At 51.0% G+C, this 19,822-nt stretch overlaps 1 protein-coding gene across 3 annotated transcripts in view; it reads left to right on the top strand.

Moving 5' to 3' along the window:
- Nucleotides 1-19,822, top strand: part of Stx1a (syntaxin 1A) — a 28,031-nt gene that overhangs the window by 2,915 nt on the left and 5,294 nt on the right. For 2 of the 3 annotated variants that reach the window (XR_005491589.2, NM_053788.3), the window contains exons 2-8: nucleotides 10,129-10,206; nucleotides 10,474-10,573; nucleotides 14,139-14,213; nucleotides 14,892-14,965; nucleotides 15,067-15,175; nucleotides 15,620-15,693; nucleotides 19,029-19,166. Coding sequence is in view for 1 of the 3 variants with exons in the window: in NM_053788.3 (NP_446240.2) it covers nucleotides 10,129-10,206; nucleotides 10,474-10,573; nucleotides 14,139-14,213; nucleotides 14,892-14,965; nucleotides 15,067-15,175; nucleotides 15,620-15,693; nucleotides 19,029-19,166 (648 nt within the window). In the remaining 2 variants the exon portion in view is untranslated. Of the gene's footprint in view, nucleotides 1-10,128; nucleotides 10,207-10,473; nucleotides 10,574-14,138; nucleotides 14,214-14,891; nucleotides 14,966-15,066; nucleotides 15,176-15,619; nucleotides 15,694-19,028; nucleotides 19,283-19,822 lie in introns of all 3 variants that reach the window. The other variant, XR_005491588.2, reaches the window with a different exon arrangement.

The raw sequence follows: 19,822 nt of genomic DNA, 5'->3' as shown, positions 1-19,822 counted from the left end.
TTTCCTTCATTTGTGAGAGAAGAGCTGATCTTAAACTTGTTATGTAGCCCAGGGTGGCCTTGAACTCATGATCTTGCAGCTTCCACCTCCCAAATGATAGGATAGCAAGCACGTAGGGTTCTGCACACTGATTCTCTTTTTCTTTTTCTTTTCGTTTTTCTTTTTCTCCCCTTGGTGCAAATTTACTAAGTACCCCAGGCTGGCCTGGAGTTCATCGTGTAGCCAAGGGTAGCCTCAAACTCCATGCAGTTCTTGTGCTTTCGTGTCCCAGCGTTGGGATTTCAGGTGTGCCCGGTTGCAAGCTCAGTTTATGAGGAGACTGGGGTGGAACTCAGGGCTCCCTGCATGCTAATCATACAACCCTACCAAGTGAATGACAGCCCTAGCCCCAGGTCTCCATTTTCTGTGGAGAATTCTGGAACTGACCTTCCCGTGCTAACACAGAGTGTTCCCGGATCACTGGCGAGGCTAGCATGACACGGGGACCTACTACAGGCAGAGGATTTATGTGGAGGGGCGATCGGAGCAAACCAGCCAGAAAGCAGGTGAGAGATAAGTGTGTGGCTGAGAGGGAGCTGGACTTCAGAAGGCAGAGAGCGTGATCCCACAGGAGGGGCCAGTGACAGCAGAGGAGAATTTAAACCTTTCCCCCAAATTAAAGATCTCAGTACCAGGCCTGCTGTGTCTTCTGGTTCATGCCTGTCATGCTGGCTACTCAGGATGCTGGAGACGGAAGATCTCAAATTCGAGGTCAGCCTGAACTACGCCACCGTGAGTTCTACATCAGCCTCAGCAACTTAATGAGACCCTGTCTCAAATAAATATGTAAAGGAGGAGCAAACAGCACGTATTGTGGCTGGGCTGTGGAGGCCACGCCTTTAATCCCAGCACTCGGGAGGCAGAGGCAGGCATCTCTGATCATGTTGGTCTCTGAGGTCGAGGCCAACATGATCAACAGAGTTCCAGGACAGCCAGGGCACTTTTATCTTACTGGGCACGAGGCGCACACATGGTCCATATATGTGAGCAAAATACACACACAAAATCAAATAAATAAATCTAAAAAGTGTTAAAAATATAAGACCTGGGGATGTAGCTTACTATAGCTCATGCCTAGAATCCCCCAGTGAGGGGCTGGGGGCGTGGCTCAGTGGTAGAGCCCCTACCTAGAATCCCCCAATGAGGGGCTGGGGGCGTGGCTCAGTGGTAGAGCCCCTGCCTAGAATCCCCCAATGAGGGGCTGGGGGCGTGGCTCAGTGGTAGAGCGCTTGCCAAGTATATATGAGGCTCTGGGTTCAAATAAAATTTGAAAAGGCGGGGGTAGATATCAGGATCCTTCACACCTGGTACCCATGTTCCATGAGACATAAGACAGGCAGAATTTTCTGGAAGAGGAAGCCTAGGGTTTCCTTTTTCCTTACCCACCGCTAGTCTCCTGCTCCTCTAGGTACCATCTCTGCCTTATGCTTAGTTGTGCTTAATCTGCCTTCTCGTTTGTAAAATGGAGCTGACACTAGCTAGATATAGAGGTATAGGCCTGTAATCCTGAAATGTAGGGGATGGAGACAAAAGGATAGAGAGTTCAAGGCCATCCTTGGCTCCATAGCAATTAAAGCCAACCTGGGCTGCATGATAAAATAAAGTAAAATAAAATAAGGAAGGAAGAAAGAAAGAAAGAAAGAAAGAAAGAAAGAAAGAAAGAAAAGCAGACATTTTAACGGAGCTGCTGTCACCCAGAGGTGACAGCAGACTCACTGTATGGTTTTCTTACCCCTCTCCAGCTCCCTGGGAGAGGGTCCGGAATACACTGTACTTGAGCACATGTTTATCTGGAATGGCTTACGGAACCATCTCGTCCAGTGGTTCTCAATGCCGAGACCCTTTAATACAGCCCCTCGGGTTGCGGTGACCCCAACCATAAAATTATTTCCGTTGCTATTTCATAACTGCCATTTTGCTACTATTCTGAATTGTAGTGTGATGACGATTCTGATATGCAACCCCTGTGAAAGGATTGACACCCCCCCTAGGGTCACGACCCACAGGTCGAGAACCAGCGATATAGTCAAACCACTGGTTTTACATAAACATAAGGTTGGGAGAGGACCGGGGGTTTATTTAAGGGTGCACATCCCAGCACAGCCCCTTTCTGGGGTCTGTGGAGGGCACTGAGCCTAGGCAGTGGCAGGAACGTAAAATCGGAAGTGGAATTGGAGGCATCGCTCAGCCCCAGAGGTGGAGACAGGGTGCTAGGCTGTCCTTGGGAGCTGGCTTTTCTGGGGACCCAGCCTGCCCCTCTCTGTATATCCCTGTCTGGAGCTTCGACCTCTCTTCACTAGCGATACTGACTTTGATTAGTCACTAAAAAGAGGAAGGGAAAAAGAAAATCACCCTGTAGGTAGACAGCAGGGCTGGCTGAGCTCAACAGATGAATCAACCCTGCTGGCTGGCCTGCTGCCATCCCCCAGCCTCTGCGCCTCCCAGAGCAATCACACTGGCTTCCTGGAGAAAAAGTGTCCTAGAATACAGGAGTCTCTGCCAGGAAGACCACGTAGACTGTCCTCAACACCGCTAGGGGCAGCTTTCTGATTCCTGTCCTCAGCGGCTCTGGTGAGGTCCCATCTTCCTCAGTGTCTTTGCTAGGAAAGGCACTTGCTCCCAACCCTGCAAATTCCTGGAGGTCAGAAGGTCAGAGGGTCAGAGGCAAGTCAGGGGGGCGGTTCTCTCCTTCCTCCTCTGTGTGGGTCCCAGGGATCAAACGCAGGTTTCCAGGTTGGTGCGGAAAGGACTACCTCCCCCCTCCCCCCACCCCCCCCCCCCCCCGGTGAGCCATCACACTGACCAAGGCTGGCCTCTTAACTGGAGGTGGAGGCTGTTCTTATTTGTCCATTTATTTATTGTGTATTTGTTTGGAAGGGGCACACGTGAACCACACTGCACCATGGGAGTCGGAGGAGTCACTTCTTCTTATCTAGTATGTGGGTTGCACTTAGGTCACTGTGCTTTGTGGCAAGCCACTGAGACATTTCACTTGCCCAAGGAGGATGTGTGGGTTTGCTTGTTTGTTTGTTTTCTGATGGCTTAGTTGTCGTTTTGAGCAAGATTTTGCTGTAGCCCAGGCTATCCTTAAACATATATTGATCTTTCTGCCTCTGATTCCTGCACGCTGGGATTAGTTAGTTATCATGACCTCAGTGGAGATTGGCCTTGTTTGTTTGCAGTGCTGGAGATCAGTCTTAGGCCATTATACATTCTGGACAGGTGCTCTACCACTGAGCCACGCCCCCAGCCCCTCACTGTGGGATTCTAGGCAGGGGCTCTACCACTGAGCCACGCCCCCAGCCCCTCCCTGGGGGATTCTAGGCAGGGGCTCCACCACTGAGCCCAGCCCCCACTGGGGGTTTTTAGATGATGTGGGATATGCATGTGTGTCCAGGTGCCCCAGGATTCCAGAAGAGAGTGTTGATGCCCTGGAGGTGACGTTACTGGCCCTTGTGAACTACCCGATGTGGGTGCTGAGAACTGAATTAAGAGGCCAACCTTGGCCAGTGGGCTCTTGAGTTCATAACTGCTGAGCCATCCCTCCAGCCTCTTGGAAAAAAGAGATTTTTAATTCTTCTCCTAAAGTGTTCTGGATGTGAATCAAATCAAACCAAAACAACCAGGGGATAGACAAAAAAAACCTGCTGGGAAGAATCAAAATGTTACAATATGTGAATGAGAGGGAAAGCCTGGGGGTTTGTGTCACACAGCTGACAGTGGAGGCAAGAGGAGTTCTATGCTTTCAAGGCTAGCCTGGACTACATAGCAAGACCCTGTCTCATAGAACAAAGGGAGGAAGGGAGGAAGGGGGTGAGGTGAAGATGTTTCCATGTTTCTGGTTTGCGGCTCCTGAGCACTGAAGGGTTTCAGGTTTGAGAAGAGGGCTCTGGAGAAGGGCACAGACAGACACTGGCCAGATTGGCAGCAAGGGAGCTGCATGACTTCTGCTCATGTCCGCCCATCAGATGTCTGGGGCCTTGATCTGCACTTACCTCATGAGTCTGGCTGCTGCCTCCATGCTGGAGCTCACCAAGTTCTTACCATCATCCTGCCCTTCTCTGCAGCTTCCACTACCACCCACCTGGGTCCTTAGTCACCCAGCAAATATCTGGGTGTTCACTGGGGCTTGTCATTTGTTTGTGACAAGGTCTCATGTAGCCCAGGCTGGCCTCCTTATGTAGCCGAGGATGGTCTTGAACTCCTGATCCTTCTGCTTCCGCCACTCCCAGTGCTAAGATCATGGACATGCACCACCACGTTCGGTTTACTGGATGCTGGGGCTCAGACCCAGGGCTTCATTCACGGTAGGCAAGCAGTCTGCCAGCTGAGCCGCCTTCCTGGTGCGTGGGTAAGCACTGTGTGTTCAGGTACCATGTCCATCCTGCTCAGGACAGTAGGAAGAAGGCATGCCGGGATGGCCGGCCGAGCCAGGTAACCTGATTTTGTTTTGGTCAAGAATGTGTCTGGGAGGAACGACGTGGCCCATGTCCATAATCCTACTACCAGGGAAACTGAGGCAGAAAGATGGACGTGGGAGGCCAGCCTTGTGAATAGAGAGACCCTGACTCAAGAAAACCCAGAGCGAGAGAGGACCAGACAAAGGAAACAGGGATGATCCTTCCTGTGTCCATTCTCCAACCTTAAGTACCGGGCAGGGGACAGTTCAGGGGTTTGCTCGGAAGAATTATTAAGTGATTGTAATTTTTAAAAATTGTTTCAATTTTCTCTCTTCTGTAGGTAGTATCTCTCTCCCTCTTCCCTCCCCCCTCTCTGTTTCTTTGTCTCTCTCTGTGTAGTATTGTGTGTGTGTCTGTGTGGTGTTGTGTATATGGTGTGTGTGTGTGTATGTGTGTGTGTGTGGTACTGTATGTGTGGTATTGTGTGTGTGTGGTATATGTGTGTGTGGTTTGTGTGTGTGTGTGGTATTGTGTTTTGTGTGTTTGGTATTGTGTGTGGTGTGTGTGGTATTATAGGTGTGTGTGTTATTGTGTGTGTGTTTGTGTGTGTGCATGGTGCGTGTGTGGTATTGTGGGTGTGTGTGTGGTATTTTGTGTGTGTGTGGTATTGTGTTTTGTGTGTGTGGTATTGTAGGTGTGTGTGGTATTGTGTGTGTGTGTTTGTGTGTGTGCATGGTGCATGTGTGGTATGTGGGGGTGTGTGTGGTATTGTGTGTGTGTGTTTGTGTGTGTGCATGGTGCATGTGTGGTATTGTGGGGCTGTGCTTTCTATGGCTCGAGTGTTAAGGTCAGTGAACAACTTTCTGTGGGTTCTAGGGATCCAATGCGGGCCATCAGACTTTGCAGCAAGCGTGTTTACCTGCTCAGCCACCTCACCCCCCACCCCACCCCCGCCTTGTTTTTAAGCCAGGGCCTCTCTCATTCCTTCAGCTTGACTGTTTACATTTATGTTTCCACTGGGTTCTTCCCGTCCGAACTCCCCGTAAGCAGGCTGAGATCTCAAACACAGTCATTGCATTTTAAAATGTGGATTCTAGGAATTGAACCCAGGTCATTGAACTCAGGTCATCAGGAATGAAAGGCAAGCTCTTTGACCCGCTGAGCCATCTTGCCAGCCCGTGAGCTCTGGCTATAAGAATAGAGTTAGACCATCGGTCTTGGTCCGCTTTTGTTTGTTTGCCTTTTTTTTTTTTTTTTTTTTTTTTTTTTTTTTTGAGACAGGGTTTCTCTGTGTAGCCCTGGCTGTCCTGGAACTCACTCTGTAGACCAGGCTAGCCTGCTTCTGCCTCCTGAGTGCTGGGACTAATGGTGTGTGCCACCACCAGTGCCCGGATTGGTCAGCGTTTTTAACACTACTCAGACTACAGCGGGTTCAGTTTGTGTACTGTGCTACAGAGGACAGAGGCAGGACAGAACCAGTCTTGGGCCTCTGTAGAACAAACACACACTCCAGTTGAACAGAGAAGGGCAGAGAGAACACCGGCAAGACGGCAAGACCGTTAGATCTCTGATACGGCCGCCCTAGGGAGAAGGCGTGAACGGGTTCTTTATAGCGGAGAGCCAAACCACAGGGAAAAAAAGAGACTGCCAAACAGCGTTGCCTTCCAGACATGAGCAGAGCTGTCTGGGTAAGGTGGTGATGGAGCGCTCTGGCATAGGAGGCATGCAGGCAACGGCAAAGGGAAAGTCTCCTCAGGTCCCTGAGGGCATGGAAGTGTGGCTGTGGCTCCCATCAGGACGTGAATAGTGTATGGGAAACCTCCTCACTCCCTCGGTTTCCCCATAGAGGCAGCATCTGAGGGAGCGAACGGAAGTACGGGGAAACAGAGAGTGGATTGCAGGGGCAGGAAGATGCTCATAGGGACTGTGTAGACTCTGGACTGAGGAGAGAAGAAACAGAAGGGCACTAGTGAGAAACTCTGAAGGAACAAGGTGGTGATGTCTGGCTTTAGTTTTTATTTTATTTATTTTTGTAGTTCTGTTTTTCCGAGACAAGGTTTCTCTGTTGTAGTCCTGGCTGTCCTGGAAGTTGCTCTGTAGACCAGAGATTCGACTGCCTCTGCCTCCCAAATTCTGGGATTAAAGGCACAGGCCACCGCTGCTGTCCAGCTGATGGCTAGCTTTAATTGTCACCCTGACAGATCTGGGAAGAGACTTGATCTTCAGATTGTCTATATTGGCTTGGCCCATGGGCAAGTCTGTGTAACGATGTGTTAAATTTATGTGGCAAAGCCCAGCCCACTGTGGGTGGCACCATTCCTTAGGTCCTAAACTGAATAAGGGTGGATGGTTGTGAACTACCATGTGGGTAATGAGAACTGAACTCAGGTTCTCTGCAAGAGTAACACGTGTTTTTAACCACAAAGCCATCTCTCCAGCCCTTCTCTTTGCTCTTTACTGGATGTGATTTGATTGGATCTCTTTTTTTTTTTTTTTTTTTCGGAGCTGGGGACCGAACCCAGGGCCTTGCGCTCGCTAGGCAAGCGCTCTTCCGCTGAGCTAAATCCCCAACCCCATTGATTGGATCTCTTAAGCATCTGCTGCTATGACTTTTGTAACCTGGATTGTGAACTAAAATGATCCCTCTCTCCGCTGAGGTGCCTGTTCTTAGGACAATAGCTTGAGAGGAAATTAAGACAGGGGAAGAGGGACTTTGGAAAGATGATTCCTGTGGACTTTGGCCTCAGGGTATTTGAGATCCCATGACAGGTTTTTAACATAATGGAGAGGTCTGACCCACACCTTCTCATTGGCTTTGGGGCTACTCTGAATGACACATTCAGAGTCTCCCCTAAATGGTCCCTTCCCAACTTTGCCCTCATGAATGAGGTCTGGCCATTTTCCTGCCAGTCTCCAATCTAGTCCAGCCCTCACGAGGTGGTGGGAATGAATAGCAGGACAGATTATAGAGAGGTCAGGTGCCTATGTGAGGGAGGGCAAAGTGAGGTACAGAGAGGCACCAGCCCAGTGCCTGTGGTCCCAGGGTGGAGCAGAGGGCTCAGCAAGGCTGGCACATGGGTTCTCAGGTGTTAGGGATAGAACCCAGGGCTTCATGCACCAACTGCCATTTTTATTATTTTTAAATTTTTTTAGTACATATTTATGCCTTTGCATGAAATGCCTGTAGAGTCCAGCAGAGGGCGCCAGGTCCCCTGGAGCCGGAGATGCAGTGGTTGTGGGCGCTGGGAACCAAAACTCTGATCCTCCACAAACGCAATATGAGCTCTTAACTAATGAGACAAACTCACCAGCGCCATTTTAGTCTTTTGATACAGTGGCTCATGTAGCCCAAGCTAGTCCCGAATTCCCCAAATAGCTAAGGATGGCCTTGACTCCTTATGTTCTTGCTTCATCCAGCGTCTGGAGTTTGATTGGGGTTATAGGCCTGCCCAGCTTTGGACATTCCCAGACGAGAGAACTGGAAACTGGGTAATGGTAGTAAATGACTGTAATTCTAAGGACCTAGGAGATGGAGGCAGAAGGATCAGGAGTTCAAGGCCATCCTCAGTCTCACAGTGATTTGGTGTCTATCTTGAGCTAAATGAGACCCTGTCTCAAAAATAAAAATAAGAAAAAGGAGCAGGCAGGTTGGCTCAGTGAGTTAAGGGGCTTGCCCCTAGTGGGTCCTACCCCCAAGACCCACATGATGGAAAAGAGAACCAACTCCTACAATTTGATCTCTGACCTACAAGGTCAGGAGCATACTTATCTACACATGGTATATTATGTATTCCTATATATACCACGATTGTATGTAATATTTTTAATTAAAATGTTTAAATAACTAATAAAAATAATCAAAGGAGATAGAACGTTCTCCTTCCACCTTTCCTAGTTCCCCCATCCTCTTCTGGGTCCCAGAGCTTGCAGGAGGCTGAATGGCAGGAGCCCCAGTCCCACTGCTCAGGACCTGGCTAGCTGCCTGGTGGTAGGGAACAGAGCTCCTGCAGGCTGTGCCATGCCTCAGTTTCCCTACGGAGTGCCCCGTGTGACTCAACCCCAGATCCGGGAATGGTCCCTAAGTCTGACAATAGTTCCTTGTCTGTGGGATGGGGGAGGGATGGCCACCTGGTGGAGTCCGCAGGCACTCGGGGAGAAGGAGCAGAGTGGGGGTTTATTTTAGCTGCCTGGGGGAGGAGGTGTGATCTGTAGATGGGAGGGGCGCCTCAGAGCTGCCTCCAGAGAAGCTTCTAGCTGCTTCCTCTTGTATTCAGCGGGGTCCTGCTTTGGCTACGTAATGGGGCCCAGGAAGACGTCTGTGTCTTGCTCTAAGTCCTCTACCCCTATAGTCAGTTATCACTGTCCCCACTTCACAGAAGAGCATCAGTCTTGGAGTGTGGTATGTCCCTGAGCCAGGCTTTCTCAGCCCCTCTACCTGAGTCACGTTGAGAAAGCAGGCAGTACCCTCTGCAGTGAGCAGCAAGCCATGACCGAGCCCTGAGCTCCTGGCCCGTAGGTGATCGTTCTAGGGTCACATTGGTGTACCTTGGCTGTGGGAAGGACATTGGACTGGCCGGCTCATGACCCTGGCTGACTCCAGGTTTGTTGGCCAAGGCTGGGGAGATTGCTCAGCAGTTAAAATGCTTGCTGCAGAAGCAAGGAGAACCTGAATTTAGATCCCCAGACCCCATGCTATACGAGTGTGGCAGCCTGCCCGTAAATCCAGCCTTAGAAGGAAGAGACAGGGCTTCCTTAGAGCAAGCTGGCTAGCAAGACTGGCCACATCTAATCAGCAAGCTCTGGGATTGATTGAGAGACCCTGCCTCAATAAATAAGGTGGATTGCAAGGGGGGGGACATTAACCTCAGGCACCCACACATGTACAAGTATGCATACACATATGGATCTCATGCACACATATATACACATGTGCGCACACACACACACACACACACACACACACACACACACACATATGAAATGGAAAAGGAAAAAAAATAACTGTGGTCAAAAGAGAGAAGCCAAGTCTAATTATTCCCTAGCTGGTGATTGGTGGTGGTTTTTGTAAGGCTGCTTTGGGGACATTGGGACCAACAGGTCTTGGAAACACTAAACTCCATTTTAATTGAGAAGCAGGCATGGTGGCACACACCCGTGATGCCAGCACTCGAGAGGCTAAGGTAAGGTCAGGAGTTTAACCGTAGCCTGGGCTACACAATGAGCCACTATCTAAAAACAGAACAAAACAAAGACTGTTGGTTCTGGAGAGCAGGGAGTCCTGGCTTGCAGGGAGTCTGTCCTGGCTTGCAGGAAGTCTGTCCTGGCTTGCAGAGAGTCCAAGAGGCAGAATTTGGAGACCCCAGTGGGGCTCAAGGCTCAGTTAACTCGGACAACAGCTTATTGGCTGATTTCAATTTTAGGGACCACCGGCATGGTAACCTAGTTTCATCATTACTGGGAGGGGACATGACTCTGTCACCTACTTGACAGGCAGATCCTCTCTACTGTGCTGGGTGTGTAGGGATCCTCCAGGTGGCATTGTGGCTGAAAGTGTGTGGGACACAGGTTGTCTCCCAAGAGGAAGCTAAATGGCCTAAGAGCCTCACCGAGCTTCGTGTGAAGATGTCTCATAGTTTAGGATCTCGAGGGGCCCAGGCATATTTACTCACATATATTCAACCCTGTTCAGGCCAAGGACAGCGATGACGACGATGATGTCACTGTCACTGTGGACCGAGACCGCTTCATGGATGAGTTCTTTGAACAGGTGGGAATCATGTACCTCGATGTCCCCTCTTGTACCTAATGCTTTCTCACTCATGAGCCAGTGCCGGACTCTCATGCACCTAACCCCTGCTCGCCATCATCCCCCTCTCCCCCACCCCAGGGTGGGGGTGCTCCAGTGTGAGCCAGTTTGAGGGTGAATAGGCCCGTGCCTAGCAGAGTCCATGCTTGGGGTTTTCCGGGAGCTGTGGCCCATCTTTCCTCTGGTTTCCTGCTGTTCTCCTCTAACCCTGCTGACCTGGGTCTGCAGGTGGAAGAGATCCGGGGCTTTATTGACAAGATTGCTGAAAACGTGGAGGAGGTGAAGAGGAAACACAGCGCCATCCTGGCCTCCCCGAACCCCGATGAGAGTAAGTGAGAAGCCGGGGCTCCTGAGCTCCCGATACTTTGCACTGGGGAGCGATGGGGCAGTGGGCGTTTGACCTACATATGTAGAAGACAGGGTTCCTTGTACCAACCCAGTGCTGGAGTTAAGGAAGTCAGCGCCCACTGCCACCAGTAGACATTGACCTGCAATGAAGATTTGTCACAGCCAGGGATGACGGGAATAATCTGTGATCCCAGCAGGTGGTGGTTGAAGGATTCCAAAAAAAAAAAAAAAAGGTTCAAGGTCTTCCTCAGCTACAAAGAGAGTTCAGGCTAGCCCCACCCTCCCCAGCTTTTCCCTAGGGCCACAGGAAGGACAGGCAGCTCTCCTGGGATGCTGGGAGTTGGGTTGGTGGGTGGATGGATGGATGGACTGACCGAGGGGAAAGTAAGTTGATGGATTGGAGGCTGCCCTGCCCAGCCCCGCCCTTCTTGACTCTCTAGGGAGCAGATGGCAATTCTGAGGTAGCTCTCTGACCAAGCAGGCTACCTGTGAGATCTGGCATCCTGCCTCATGGGAGCTCAGAGCCCTGCATTCTCACGGCTCCAGGAAGTCAGTCACCTGTCTCCCTTCACACGAGCAGCCTGTGTGTGTCGACTCAGTGTTAGACAGGGCCCCTTAACCTGGCCTTACCTCAACACTCCTGTTGAGACTCTGTGTGTGTGTGTGTGTGTGTGTGTGTGTGTGTGTGTGTGTGTGTGTCCGTGTCCGCTCATGGATGTGAGTGTTCAGGTATGTATGCCGGTAGGTGGGTTTCCAGGACAAACTGTCAGGTGTCCTCTTTGCCCACCCTGCCTTGTGTTTTGCTTGGTTTTGTTTTTTGAGATACTGTCTCAACCAAGGGGGTGGTGGTTGCCCACGCCTTTAATCCCAGCACTCCCAGGGAGGCAGAGGCAGGTGTTCAAGGCTAGCCTGGTATGTAGAGCTAAGACAGTCAGGGATACACAGAGAAATCCTGTCTCAAAAATCCAAGGGGGGAGGAGAGAGAGAGAAACAGATAAAGACAGAGACAGAGACACAGACTGACTGACTCGCCATACAGACCAAGCTGGTCTCTCTGTTATTTTATTAATATTTTTAGATTTATTTTATGTGCACAAGTGTTCTGCCAGCATGCATGCAGTTGTACCACGCGCGTGCCTGGTATCCAGGGAGGTCAGAAGAGGGCATTATGTCTCCTGGAACTGAATGGAACTAGCATGTGGGTTCCGGGAACCGAACCTAGTTCCTCTTAACCACTGAGCCATCCGTCCAGTCCCCCCACCCCCTCCTGTTCCATGTACACATTCAGAGGCTAACTTGAACTTTCAGGACTCCATCTTCTCCATCCACAGTGTGGGTCCCGGGTATTGAACTCCGGCTGTCAGCCTTGGCGGCAAGCTCCCTTACCTACTGATCCAGCTCACAGCGCCCCCAGGCTGGTCTTGAACTCACTAAATTGTCGAGGATGACCTGATGCTCCTGCGTCTACGTCACCAGGGCCCAGGTTGCCAGGGCCCAGCCAAGACTCTCTGCCCGGGAGGTTTTCAACTGCAGGCCCCCACAGGCATTGACTGGCAAGTTCTCTGTCTTAGGGACCTAGGCTAGCCAGCCACTCATACCTGGTCACTGTTCCCTGAAGAAACCTGTCCTATTACTCCATGTCCTCTGGGAGGTCCCAAACCCCTGGGGCTCACATAAGACAAGGGAAGAAAGGGGGACCCCTTACCCTCTGGTCCAGAATAAGTCTCCCTCTGGCCTTTTGGTTCAGTATATTTGAGCCAAGAGCCGTGACGGCAGCTGTATTTTATATGCCCCAAGGAAGACAGAATGGAGTGTGTGGGACCTAACGAGACATCTAGGAGGGAGAGAGAGGGGGACCTCCCAGGACCATGGAAAAGGAGTCCAGTCACCTCACCTCATCCCTTTTCCTAAAGATGTGTCCACAGTGGCAAGGATGACGTGTGTGTCTCTGTCTGTGGTTATCTAGGTCACTGTGTGTCCCTGTGTGGGCTGTGTAATATGGTAATTTTGTGGTAAGAGGAAAAGCAATGAGCTTTTGGATGTAGCTCAGAGGAAGGAGAGCTTGGATGTTCTGGGTTCAGGCTCCAGCAGAGCATAAGCGAGACATCAATGGCACATGTCCGTAGTCGTTCTAGCCTTTGGGGAGGTAAGGCAAAGAGACTAGGAGTTCTGAGACATCTCTGGCTACACAGCAAGTTTTGGGATAGCCTGGGCTACATGAGATCATATCTGAAGGAAAGGGGACTCTGGCAAGGGGACCCTTAAGCTGCTGGACATACATACCGAACCAGAACTACTCTGCTTCCTTTCTTAGCATCCCTGGGTGGCCTACAGAGTGGGTGTGGTACCCAGGAACGGAGCCGTGGAGCCAGGCTAAGATGGCAGCCAAGGGGAGAGGGCACCCCACCCAGGCTGTGGGGCAGGGCAGAGCTAAGGAGGAACATGAAAATTGGCAGCAGGTCATCGGGGGCTTTCCTAGATCAATGCTGGTTCTTCCCTCCTCGGGGGCTGCCATCGGCTGGGCTATTTTAAGTCTGAGCGAAAAAGGCTGAGACTGCAAGAGCAGCTGGTGACCAAGTTTCCTTTTGTTCGTGGGAGGAAGGCTCCCGCCTCCGCGGTGCAGAGCCCCCTCTCCGTCTCACTCACATTCCACTTAGGTGGCTCTCCCATCCTGACACACCACTGCTGTCACCCCTGAGCCCCGTCCCCAGGGTGTATGGTAGGGAAGCGGGTAGCCAAGAACCTGCTCCCAGCTTCTCTGCAGAGAGGGTGGTCCTGGTAGCTTCCTGGGAGAGCAGCTGAACAGCCTGAGGCCTCTGCCAGCCCGAGGTCACAGCTGTCTCTAGGACAAGGGCCACTGTCCTCCCATACCTCTCTTTGCTTCTCATGACCCCCGGTGACCTGTCACCTCCATGGCTACAATCTTTCCCCCACCCTGGGGTATTATCTCTTAGAAACTGTTCTTCTGTTACCTCCCCCACACCGCCAACACCAGGGTGCCCTCTGTTTCAGACATTCAGGGCAGCTAACCACCTAGGAAGGACAGCATTGTGAGGAGTTCAAAGTCAGCTGTTGCTTCGACTGGGTAGGCAAGGTTGGACCACTGTGCTCCGGCCTGGTGGGGGTATCTGCTTCCCCTCCTGAGCCATCCCTCAGGTAAAGCCAGGTGAACGGAGCCCACCCTCCACCCTGCTCCCGTTAAGTAAACAGTCCTCAGCGCACAGGCCGACTACAGCCCGACCAGCCTTAAATTTAGCCCCATCTGTTATCTCGGGAGGGGAGGGGGTTCGGGGAGGCAGAGAAGGAGGAGAAGGAGGAGGGCGGCTTCTTGGAAGGCAGCAGCAGGAGAGAGGGTGAGACTGTAGCTAGGGTGGCCTTGGCCTAGAATTGCAGCTGTAGACCAAGACATAGCCAAGGGAAGGAGGGAGATCACAATGCCAGGGTTTGCCCAGAGATCTCCATCCCATTCCTAGTGCTAGAGGCTGAGATCTACACCATGTCTTCTCTCCCCCTCTACCTTCCACCCCCACCTCTCTACCTCATAGAGACCAAGGAGGAACTGGAGGAGCTCATGTCGGACATTAAGAAGACAGCGAACAAAGTTCGCTCCAAGCTAAAGAGTAAGTCGCTCTGGTGGTTGGGGACCTGGCTCCGTGGCAGCTGGGGTCATGGCTCAGTAGGCTTGCCCAGCCTACATGAGGCCCTGAATTCCATCCACAGAACCCCATGAACTGTGTGTGGAAACTCATATCTGTAATCTCAGAAAGTGGAGGTCTGAGGATCAGGAGAGCCTAAGCTACATAGCCTGGGGACAGCCTGGGCTATATGAGAATTATATAGAAATAATAAATTAAAAATAATTTTTAAAATTGCAAAAGCCCACCCGAAGAGGATTCATGCATAGACCACATGTTGTGTCTGTTCACAGACATGCATGCATGTCCAGGGGCCAGGACTATGTAGGGGACATGTTCTACAGGTGGTAGACACCTGGTCCTTCCCCTGCTTCCTGCACAAAAGAGGAATTATCAGGTCACAGAGTGCCTTGAGCTGCCAGATCCAGTACATCCAGGTGCTCAGGTGTGTGTGTGTTCACACACGAGTGTGCACAGCTGCACGCACCTCCCAGCTGTAAGGACTGTTGTCCGTCCCACCTCCACTATTGTTTACAATTTGCCTTCTGTGTGACCCCCATCCCTTGTGGTTGGGAGGGGAGCGGAACCCTTGATTTACGGGCGGGGCCGATGTATGGAGGCAGGGTATTGCTTCCTCAGCGGCCTCCTACCTTCCCACCCCAGGCATCGAGCAGAGCATCGAGCAGGAGGAAGGTCTGAACCGCTCGTCGGCGGACCTGAGGATCCGGAAGACGCAGGTGCAGCCGAATGGCGAGGGTAGGCGGGCATCTGAGTGTCTGGGTACTCGGTGGAGCCCAATACCTACCGGTACCCCTGTCTCCCCACCCCCGACTCCCAGCATTCCACGCTGTCCCGAAAGTTTGTGGAGGTCATGTCCGAGTACAACGCCACTCAGTCAGACTACCGAGAACGCTGCAAAGGGCGCATCCAGAGGCAGCTGGAGATCAGTGAGCTGGGGCAGGGTCCGGGCTGGAAGGGAGGCCCTGTGGCTGAAGTGGTAAAGGGGGCTCATGAATGTGTGGGTTTGAGGGTTGGAGCTATGAACAGGGAGGGCCTGGGGTTGTGGTTTGAGCCAAGTAGTGGTAGGTGTGGCCTGTGGCTAGGGGCGTGATTTGGGTTGGAGGGGTGGTGCCATGAATAGTCTAGGTATGGGGTTTGGCCCAGATAGAGTGGGTGTGGGTAGGACCGTGTAGTGCGGACATAGACTGGAGAGGGTGGTGGTGAGGCCATTGGTGAAGCCTGTGACTACAGATGGGGATGGGACCATCAATTAAAGGGTCTGGAGGCGGGGCTTAGAGCTAGAGGTGTGGTTGAGGGTGGGGCTTCTGTTGGAAGCTGGATGCTATTGAACTCCTAGGAGAGGGCCTGACTTAGTGTGATCCCACCCATAGCTGGCCGGACCACGACCAGTGAGGAGTTGGAAGACATGCTGGAGAGTGGGAATCCCGCCATCTTTGCCTCTGGGGTGAGTGTGAACCCCTCCCCTGTTACCAGGACCCATTGACCACATGCCACCACATTACAACACAGTGTGGGGGGCCAAACCCAGGATCAGGGTAGTGTTTGGATACAGCACCCGACTGAGGTGGAAGCGAAGGGAGGGGACCAGATTGAGGGTCGTGTAAATGTCTGTGGCAACGGTGAAATTCAAGACTTGTGTTCAGGTTATGATCAGGTAAGGAGCTTGCTGGCAGGCCTGACGACCTGAGCAGGGTCTCTGGGGCTCAAATGGTAGGAGCAGAGAACTGCAAGTTGTCTATACACACCACACATGCATACGCTCACACTGTGCACACATATACACGTGCACACATACACCCATGCACACACACACATGCAGACACACATGTACACACACACACAATGTCATAAGGAAAACGTATTGTTGCCAGTTCAAAGCCTGCCAGGGTACCAAGCAGGCATGGTGCAGCGTCCCTTTCATCCCAACACCAGGCAGAGGGAGGCAGAGACAGACGGACGAACAGAGCGAGGAGGATGGAGTCCCTAGCATCCTTGGCTGCACGGCTCACTGGAGGATGGGCTGAGCTGTATGTGACCTAAAACCAAACTGTGTGGCTGTAACTGCAGCAGTGAGGGGACAGACCTGGCCAGGGTTGAGAGCTCACTGGCCGGACTTCTGGTTCAGGAGAAGACTGTGTCACCGAGGCAGGGCGGACAGGACGCCTAAGAAGGGAACGTGATGCTAACTACGCTTACTGCCTGAGTTCCGTCCCCAGGAGCCTCCTGGCGGAGGGAGCGAACTGGCTTCCTTCTCCAAGTTGTCCTCTGACTAGAAGCAAGCCGTATAGTCATGCGCCCATGCATGCAAATATTTTCTTACGTGGTGAGGTAGAAAGTGGTAGATGCCTTGTTCTGGTCACTGCAGATTGGTACATAGACCTGCGTGTGCACGCTTGTGCGCGCGCGCGCGCGCGCGCGCGCACACACACACACACACACACACACACACACACAAATAAAAAGTTATTATTATTTTTTTAATTCCAGAAAACTAGGGCTCAGTTCCCAGCACTCACATGGCAGCTCACAACTGTCTGTAACTCCAATTCCAGGGGATCTGGCTCTCTTTCTTTCTCTCTCTCTCAGACACACACACACACACACACACACACACACACACACAAATAAAAAGTTATTATTATTTTTTTAATTCCAGAAAACTAGGGCTCAGTTCCCAGCACTCACATGGCAGCTCACAACTGTCTGTAACTCCAATTCCAGGGGATCTGGCTCTCTTTCTTTCTCTCTCTCTCAGACACACACACACACACACACACACACACACACACACACACACACACGGAAAACAATGCAGTGCACATAAAATAAAAATAAATAAATTTTAAAAAAGAAAATAAGTAAATAGATGTGTAGAAAACCCAAAAACAGGACTGGAGAGATGGCTCAGAGGTTTAGAGCACTGCCTGCCCTTCCAGAGGTCCTGAGTTCAATTCCCAGCAACCACACGGTGGCTCATGATCATCTGTAATGAGATCTGATGCCCTCTTCTGGTGAGTCTGAAGACAGCTACAGTGTACTCATATACATAAAATAAATAAAATATTAAAAAAAAAAAAAAAGAAAGAAAAACGAAAGAAAGAAAGAACCAAATCACAAGACTGAGCTGTGGTGCGATTGTTAAATAAAGTTCTTGCCTGCCACTACGAAACCTAGGCCTCAGTTCTCGGCACTTTCTAAAACCAGCATGGTTGCAGGCCTATAATTTGAGCACTAAAGAGGTAGAGGCAGGGGCTGGAGAAATGGCTCAGAGGTTAAGAGCACCGACTGCTCTTCCAGAGGTCCTGAGTTCAAATCCGAGCAACCACATGGTGGCTCACAACCATCTGTAATGGGATCCAATGCCCTCTTCTGATGTGTCTGAAGACAGTGACAGTGTACTCATTAAATAAATCTTTAAAAAAGAAGAAGAAGAAGAGGAGGAGGAGGAGGAGGAGGAGGAGGAGGAGGAGGAGGAGGAGGAAGAAGAGGAAGAAGAGGAGGAAGAGGAAGAGGAGGTAGAGGCAGGAGAATTAAAAGTCGAAGCTTAGTTTTAGCTGTATAGCCTGTTCCAGACCAGCCTGGGATTCATGAGATCTTGTCTCAAAACAACCCCATCAGGGCCAACAGGACAGCTCGGCAGGTACGAGCACCAGCCACCAAACCTAAGTACCTGGATTCGATGCCCAGGCCTCTCTTTGTGAAAGGAGAAAACTGACTCCTGTCTGGCTTTCACGTGTGTGCAGTTGGACATGCTTGCATGAGCATACATACATACATGTGCAACAAGTAATAAATGCAAATTCTTTATTTTTTTTGTTTTTGTTTTTGTGTTTTTTTTTATTTTGTGCAACAATGTTTCACTGTGTAGCTCTGACTGTCCTGGAACTCTTTGTGTAGGCCTGGGTGATTTGGATCTCACAGAGATTGGCCTGCTTATGCCTCTCAGGGACACCATGTCTGCCATAATAAAACAGTCACGTGGCGAGCACTAACTGTGGGGGAGTGTCACGAGCTCCTTCTTTCAGACAGGAATCAAGTCCCACAGAGACTCAGCAATGGTGCCAGACAGGAGGTTGGAAAGGCTGTGGCTGCTGCTTTTGGGAAACCTCTACTCACTCAGCTGCCTCCTCCTTGGCCCCTATTCTAGTCTCATTTCTATCGCTGTGAGGAAAAAAAAAAAGCAACTCAACGGAGAGGGGTCATGTTTTAGCTGACAGGATTGAAGCAGCTAGTCACCTCGCAGTCAAAGTGGAGAGAGAGAATGAATGTTTGCATGCCTAGTGCCCAGCTAGCTTTCTCTCCCCATAGCCCAGGATCTTCTGTGTAGGGAATGGCAGCACCCACAGTGGGCAGGGTCTTCTCACATCAGTTAACATTGATAATTAAGACAGTCCTTCATCGACATGTCCCTAGCTAAGCTGATTTAGGTCATCCTCATTGAGGAGAGACTCTCTTCCCGGGTGACTCTAAATTATATGAACTTGACACAACTCTCGAGCCTGGAGAAATGACTCTGTGGTCATTATAAACGCATTAGTCCTTGCTGCTCTTCTGGAAAACATGAGTTTGGTTCCTAGCATTCATGTCTGATAGCTCATAACCACCTGTGACTCCAGCTCCAGGGCCTCTGACACCCTCCTCTGGCCTTCTCAAGCACCAGACTCATGTGCATATACCCAGACAAACATATATGTATAGATTTCAAAACAAAAAAGGACAGCCTCCCTTACAGTCCAGCCCTTCTCCTCAGCATCAGGGTCCCTCTGCTCTACCCTGTAGATCATCATGGACTCCAGCATCTCGAAGCAGGCCCTCAGTGAGATCGAGACCAGGCACAGTGAGATCATCAAGTTGGAGAACAGCATCCGGGAGCTACACGATATGTTCATGGACATGGCCATGCTGGTGGAGAGCCAGGTGAGGACCCTCGTCCCCGATGTTGCCCTCGGTCCCAGCAACATCCAGGGCCACACTAACCCCTTCCCTTTCCACCCAACACGCTGCCCTGCCCGGGAGGGACAGAGTATCTTCAGGTAACCATACTGTTGTAAGGGCCTCCAGGGATCCCGTTGCATGGCTCTGCTTGCTCCCCTAGGCCCTGCATGGCCCCACCTCTCCCTCCAGCCCTGTCCTGGCTTCATGAACTACATCAAGGGCCACTATAGACTGGCTGCCTTGCTTGGAACAAAAGGCATAGCAATGACCATGCATGTGCGTGTGTGCGTGGACCTTATACTTTTGAGACAGGGTCTCTTGTTGAATCTGGAGTTTACCAAGTCACCTATACTGGCTAGCCAGTGAGCCACAGATCCCCTTGTTTCCAGCTCCCAGAAGTTGGGTTACAGGTATGTGCCACTGTACCTGACTTTTTACATAGGCGCTGAGGACCAAAACCAAGGTGCTTGTCAACTGAGCCATCTCAGTCCCCATTACCTGACTTGCAAGTTTTTCCTTTCTATTTTTTTAAAAAAAAAAAAAAATTCTCGAGACCATATCTTGCTATATAGACCAAGTTGGCCTTGAACTCATAAAGATGTGATTGCTTCTGCATGCCCCATGCTGGGATAGGAGGA

The sequence above is a fragment of the Rattus norvegicus genome, chromosome 12, assembly GCF_036323735.1.
Source record: "Rattus norvegicus strain BN/NHsdMcwi chromosome 12, GRCr8, whole genome shotgun sequence".
In the NCBI taxonomy this organism is placed as follows: Eukaryota; Metazoa; Chordata; class Mammalia; order Rodentia; family Muridae; genus Rattus; species Rattus norvegicus.
This window is presented reverse-complemented; position numbering and strand designations above follow the sequence as displayed.